Source organism: Gossypium arboreum, chromosome 3 (assembly GCF_025698485.1).
Source record: "Gossypium arboreum isolate Shixiya-1 chromosome 3, ASM2569848v2, whole genome shotgun sequence".
Lineage (NCBI taxonomy): Eukaryota > Viridiplantae > Streptophyta > Magnoliopsida > Malvales > Malvaceae > Gossypium > Gossypium arboreum.
The window spans coordinates 7703500-7710955 of NC_069072.1; the positions used below are offsets into that span (position 1 = coordinate 7703500).

At 31.0% G+C, this 7456-nt stretch overlaps 1 protein-coding gene across 1 annotated transcript; it reads left to right on the plus strand.

Moving 5' to 3' along the window:
* Positions 1-3119: 3119 nt before the first annotated feature.
* Positions 3120-7122, plus strand: LOC108475998 (uncharacterized). The gene is made up of 9 exons (XM_017778034.2): positions 3120-3544; positions 4094-4234; positions 4347-4439; positions 4532-4658; positions 5109-5218; positions 5799-5879; positions 6135-6217; positions 6325-6604; positions 6880-7122. The coding sequence occupies exons 1-8, from the start codon at positions 3221-3223 to the stop codon at positions 6542-6544; spliced, it is 1179 nt and encodes a 392-aa protein (XP_017633523.1). The 5' UTR covers positions 3120-3220; the 3' UTR covers positions 6545-6604; positions 6880-7122.
* Positions 7123-7456: the final 334 nt, after the last annotated feature.

A 7456-nucleotide genomic window follows, 5' to 3' on the forward strand; every position in this document is an offset into this window, starting at 1 on the left:
AGGATTGGTTCTGCTAGGCTTAATGATTTGCATGTATTCCGTATGCCTCCAGTATCGGTTAGGCCTTTGTTGACTCTATACATGAATGGTTATCTGCATGAAGTGAGCAAGGAGCAAACTGGTGTGCTGTAGTTTGCTCTGGTATTTGTTGTTACCGAAAAAAAAAACATATATAATTTCCAATGGGTTTTTTTAGAAAAATACTTTAGTAAGTATTTTAATGTTTTTAGTTACATTACTAAATGAATAAATTTTAAAATTTTCAAAATTTCACATCAAATAATTTAATAAAAGAAATTTAAAGGTGATATTAATTAAACTTGAATTTTTAAGCTCAAAAAGTAGAGGATTATATTTCTGAAAATAAAAATAAAATAATTAAATTTTAAATATACAAAATATATAAAGATTTAAAACATATTTTAACATTAGACTTTCTTACTCTATAATATAATCAAGCCGAATATAGATATATAAGGCTCTAAATGATATTGTGTAACGTACCCATTTTTCTTTTACTTGTTTTGGGGCATTATCTTTTCATTTCTTAATTATGATTACATTTAAGATTTAATTATTATATTTTAATTTGATATAGTTTAGTTTATTTTATAATAATATTAGTGTAACGATTTAAAATTTTGTGGTGTTAAAATTGCAGTTTTGAGATCTTTTTCTTGTAAATTGAGTTCAGTAAATATTAATATGTATATTAACGAAGTTAATATAAAAGATGAATTGAAATTTGATTAAGTAAATTAGCTGAAATTGTGATTAATTAAGGCCTAGAAATTAAATTATAAAAGTTTCATAGCTATAGATATTTAATTAAGACAAAGCTTGAGGACTTAAATAGCAATTATTCAAAAGACTAAAATGGTTAATAAACCAAATATTAACATGTTTTAGTGGATGATAATGATAATAGGTATTAGTTAAATTAACAGTAAATTAATTAAATAAACCTTAATTAAATTTGTTAATTAAAATTAATTAAAAGTTAAATAATAAATAATTAACAAATGAAGTGGGAAGAGAAATGAAAATCATCAGCTTCTTCCCCAAGCCGTAGAAACCAAAGATAAGAAGAGAAGAAAGCTTTAAGTTCTCAAGCATTCAACCGTATAATTTCAAGCAAGTCCCTAGCCATTTTTCTTTAATTTTTATGGAAATTGAATCATGAGAGCTTACTTTAGCTAGCCCATGTACCAATGTGTGAAACTATTAAAGTTTTTGAAAGTTTTCATTGTTGAGAAATGAATGAAATTTGTGTGAATTTGATAGAAATTAAGTTTAGATTATGAAAAAGGACTAAATTGTAAACCTTAATTGTTAGTTTTGTACATTAGAGACCAAATTAAATAAAATGTGAAACTATTATGAAATTTTGGTAGAAGTTCCATAATGAATATATATGAAGTTGGATTTTAATTTGAAGCTTTAAATCGAAGTTATGCTTGTCTTGGGTTGAGGGACTAAATTGAATAAATTATAAAATATGTTTGACTTTGTATTTGAATGTGATTTGGATGGATGGAAATATATGTTGTGTCATTGTTGAATTATTATTCATAAATAAAGACAACACCGAGCCATCAAGAAGGAAAGAAAACACGAGAGTCGACGACAAGTGACACGAGCTTTCAGTTTGTATTTCTATTCTTCAGGATCAATATAATTATTGCATATTCATGTTAAATTTCATAATTTAGTGATTAGGTGAGTATATAATGGTTGTATGAATTAAATTGCAATGATTGATATGGTATATTGAAATATAACCGAGATTTTGAAAACATTACAATTTGGTTCTAATTCGACCTCGAGTTAGCAATAAAGCTTTCGTAAGCTTGTATAAGACCCGAAAATGTTTGTATATCATATTATATGCATGTATTGCTCGTAATTGAATGTATTTGGTCATACTTGTTCCGACAACGAATGTAACATCCTGTAGCTCAGACCCAACAATCGAGTCAAGTATGGGGTCTATATATTAAAAAGAATGCGTCTTAAAAAAAAACATGTATCTATATATTAAAAAGAATGGATTTTAGGGTTTTTTTTTTGTTGATAACATGTGTACAACTTTTTTCTTTTCTCTTTCTTTATCCACTATAAAATATTGGTCAAGTTGCAAATTTGATCCATCTAATATGCTCATATTTGGAATTTGGTATTTATATTTTAATTTGAAATAATTTGATCTTTTACTTTTACAATAACATAAGTTAGTCCAACTTGTTAACTTTAATTGTTCCAATAACAATGTTGACGTGAATTTTTAAAAACATCTTTTAACACAAAATCTATTTCAACATGATAAGTTGGTATGGGTATTTTAAGAACAATATTTTAACCAAAATAATTAGGGTGTCATCTATTTGTATTAGCTGATGATATTAGAAAAGTATAGGAATTAAATTATATCAAATTAAATTATAGATACTAAATTTTAAATTTAAACACAATTGTAAGAGTATAACCATAATTTGGGGTGATTCAAACAAATAGTGCAAATTAAAATTTAAAAACTTTAAAAATATATAAAAATTATTTTAGAAAATTAAAAATAATTATAAGTATTAAAAATTATAAAATATAATTTTTAAATCTTTTTATTTTTTAAAAATACACGTTTAATGTCTAAAAGAGATAAAGAAATTAAATGAATGGTTAGAATAATATTTTTGTAAAATTAGAGAGCCAAATAAATCGTTATACCTTAAATTATTGATTCGCTGGATGCTTCAAATTTTATTTTAAATTAAGTGGGGTTTTTTTAATATTAATTTCATTACAGGTTTTTTAACATATCTACTCTTTTTTTGATACAATATCTAGAATTACTTATAGCCCTTCCCCAGCCTTTAAATAAGAGTATAATGCACATCAACGTACTTGAACCCACATTCTTTTACACTGATAACAATGTTGATACTAATCGAATTAACATTCAATAAGCATATTAAATGAATTTATTGGTTGTGAAAAGAATTATGAATATAAGTAAGTTGTATAAAAAAATTAAATAAATTTAAGGAATTCAACTTAATGTATTTGATGTATGAATCTCTCGAATTTCTACTAGGCCCAACTCACATTTTCTTCTTAGAAGCCCCGAGTTCCTAGAGCCAATAAACAATTCCCAATTATTAAAAAATTTAAAAAAAGGGAAAAAAGAAAAGAAAAACCCTGAGAAAACTCAGCCGAAGTAACCATGCTTAGCAGCGCCAGCAATAGGGTATTGACATTTACATTGCAATTCTCCTCATCTCTCAAATTCTTACCCAAAACCCATATTGACTATCGACCCAGGAGCCTTCATAGCTCAATCATGAGCTCTGCTTCTCGTTCCTCTCCAAGAGAAGCCCTATTAGATGATAGTGGTTGCGGTGGCCCCATCACGTTGGAAGAATGGCAACGATGGGGCTGCATATCTCCAGTACCAGCAATGGTAAATGCTGTCATTCAGGATTTGAAGCTTCTGGAGAATAATATTGATGCCCACATGGTTTTTGGTGGTAATGGTGGTAAATTACAGGTTCGCCATTTAGCCTCTCTCCGCGCCCCCCGGCATTAACAATATATATTTTTCCTTTGTCATTTACTTTTGATTTATTCATTTTTTTTATATGCAAAGGAAACGTTTGTTCTTTTGCTATTTCACTTTTGATATCTGAAATGAGAGAAAATTGGTTGAAATGTGTTTCAAGGACTATAGCATTAGGACTACACAGTGCGTTTCTTTTACGTATTTTCTACCTTTCGATATCTCTTTGTATTTGGATCATTGATATTTTTGCATCTAGAAGACAATTTATATTTGCCAAGTTTCATGGATGTCAAATGGGTTGAAGTCAATGTACTGAGTCTGAGATTTAAATTACACATATGTTAATAAACACAGATAGACTAATGGTTTATCTGTTTGCCAATAATACATTCCCTTTGCTACATTGTTGTTCTTTTTAATCATCATATTTCCAGTATTGCTTTTCTCTTCTAGTCTTTTTATCAGTGATCATTTAAACTACCACTGGAAGGTTGTTATTGCTTTTTCTTACTTATGGTCTATGGCGGTGACAATCAGGGGGATTTTAAAATCCAGGAGGATAAGAAGCACAGAGCAAGATATGAGACATTGGCTGACTCAGACAAAAAGTTCCAATTCTATTCTGCTCGGCAAATAGCATGCCGGTTGCTCGGAAGTCGGGGCTATCTCTGCCAGAAGGTATGTTCTGCTTTCCAGAGCTTTCATTGATATGTTTCAGAGAAGAAGAGCAACCTTTAGAAGTATTTCCTTATTTTTTTTCCATATTTGACGATGAATTAACAATTTTCAGTGTTGGCTTCCTATGGAAGATTGTATGTGCTCAAAAGTCAAGCCTTCCTCACTATGGCATGGCATAAAATTTTGGGTGTATATGCACCCAAAGGTTAGGATTTTGTTTTACCATTTGATATTGATGCTTCTGATTGATGGTATATTTGTATTTATATCATCTAATGTATAATCTTCCTTTTCCAGGATTTTCTACGGCAGAACAACACTGGCAAGTTGTTATGGCAAGTATTTGGTGTTCAAGCTGCAACTTTGTGTCTTTATGGAATTTCTGAAGATGAGGAGATCATGTGGAATGCATTTAAGGATGCAGGTTTCTTTCAGCCTTCTTCTAAAAAAAAGGGAAATATTGCAGTATTGATGGGGTAAATTATTTATGGATAATGTGGTTGTGTTTTAAGCTTATTTAGGAACAGAATATAGTAAAATCTTTATTCTTTTCACTGTACTTATGTATCCAAATTATTGTCTTTGCGACATAATCATCTTTTATTGCATGTAATATAAACTATCATCTGTGCTTTTTGACTGAGGGTAACATATATGTGGGTTTGCCTTTCTCATATTGTTCATTTGTTATTATGAATCAAAGACTAGTAGCAACCTATTTGTCAAAACATGATCATGAATTTTTTATCCAGTATTACGTGTGAGCTCTTATATCTTGTCTTGTTGATGCTCTGCGTCTAAAGTTTGTTTTATGTACATTTTGGTGTTAAAGAAAGGTCTGCCTAGTAAGTTTTGGTTTTCTTTGAAACCTCAGGAAAAGCCAAGGTTTGGTGCCTTTATCCAAACCACAACAATGCACCAAAGACAGTTCAGGATGCCTTTAGCCATCAAATTTCAGCAGATATGGAATGTGCATATTCGTTGGTACTGTCCTCTTACATGCTAAATCACTCTTTATACAACTTTCTTGCTTTGCATTTTACTTGATGATATTTGAAGAGTAATTTGTTGATTTTGAAAGGGCGGTGATTACTTCAATACTTAAGGTCATATTTCACCAAACATTCCAAAAAATTTGCATGGAACTGCTGCTTGATGATAAGCTATTCCAGATATATATATATATATATATATTTTTTTTTTGGATTCTAATTGAACTTTTATATACTTGTCTTGTCCCATTTCCAAAAACAATTTGGCTTGTAGTTACTGTGTTGGTTCTCTGAATTCTTCATCACAATATTCTTTGTCTGAAGTATCTTTTCTCCATATGCTTAAAGCATTGGAGGAAGCCATGTGGCATTGTTTAAAGTAACTATGACAATAGTAATATCTGAACCTTACTGGGACTGTATTTTACAAGTGATTGAAACAACTTAATTGATAAAGAAATCGTAGCCAAGTGCGGAACGCTCTTGCATTACAGCACATCTCAGGTAAATACAACTTGTAATATTTAACTTTCATTTCTTTTTGTAATTGTTATGTTGATTTTGTTCCACAGACAAATAAAGATAGACCTCTGAATTTTGTTTTGATTGATGGTACATGGAGCAATTCTGCAGCAATGTTCAGGCGTGTAAAGGTAATTTGATTAAGCATTTTATTTTACATTCGCTTTTGTCAATAGATTGCTCATTGAGTTATGGGTTATGCCTCATTGGTTTAGCCTTCATGATTGACCTATAGTACTAAACTTGTAATGCATGGAGCTTGTAGGTGCTTGTTTCAGGTGTAAATAAGGGATGGTTCTGTCATTGTCTAATTATAGCTTGAACCTATATTCTTAATAACTTTCCCGGACTGCTATTTGAGAGCTTGATAGAAATGTTATTTGTAGGAGCAAGCAAAGTTGGCCTGGGGAGAGGAAGACATCCCTTGCATATCTCTTGCCACAGGTGCATCTGCAATGCATAAACTTCGGTAAATTGCAAACCACTTGCTTTTCACAGGCATCCGCTTTTTTTATTCCTGAACCCCTTTGGATCTGTTGAAGTATATACTAACAGTTTATGTTGTTTTGAGAGCAGTCCTCAACCATCATGGGACCGTACTTGTACAGCCGCAGCAGCTATTAGTGTTCTTGCTGAGCTGCAGCTTCTTCCAGAGTGCAGCACCCATGGATTGGATAAACAGGCTGAAGCAGTTGAAGATGCTCTAATTGTCCTGTTAGAAGTACTGACGACTCGACGCCTTCGGATGGGCAGGTCCATTACTCGTAAAGTAAGACACTCTAGGGACATTTGTTAACAGCCAACCAATTGAATGAGATACCTGATGGTGATCAGAAGCAAGCTTACTCCAATTTAGGTATGGATTTGTATTTTGATTGTGATGATTTCAATTTTTTCTCCTCGATTGACTGTTCACCAAAGACCGAGTCCAAGTGCTAATAGACATGATAGAGATGCTAGGAATAAACAAATAGTCTCTCTTTGAGCTAGCCATTTTTCCATTAGATGGGTAACCATCATTGGTAGTTATGGATCAGTAGTCAGTTCTTATCCCCTGTCCTTTTTATGGCCAAGTTCTTTCCACAAATAAACAGATTATTGAACATTAACATTGTTTCTTGTTTCTTACAGGTTCCTATATTCGGATTCAATTGCATCAACAACTACTGATAGATATGTAGTGAGGTGTCAAGTAACAAGCTGTGCATTGACTGCTAAGCTCTTCAAATTGTATTTTGATATATAGAGGTAGGTATCTCTATTTCATTGTAAACTTTGCCTACAAGGCTTTTTATTCTCAATCTAGTATTTACTGCTGATTGCAAACTGGATAGAACTTGCTTTATTTGAAATTTACCACAGTTACCAATCAAAGAGTTCACTTTTTTTTCTATCTGTGTCCATGTGTAATAACATAATTTAGATGTGGGTAGGAAATGTGATCTTCTAAATACATGGGGAAAAAAATTAAGAAAGTGTATACTCATATCAGCAATTACCTACTTTTTTCTGATTCCACAAACATTAATTAGACCTAGTAAGGTTAAAAAATTTAACCTAAGGGGAAAGTATTTTGGCTTTGTAAAAAATTAATCTTTGTTATAGCCTAAGGAAAGTTATTATTGCAAAAATCTAGTAAGTCTAACATATATTTGCAATTAATCAGGTGGTGGGAATTGATAAAAAAAGTTAATTGTAAAACTTTTAA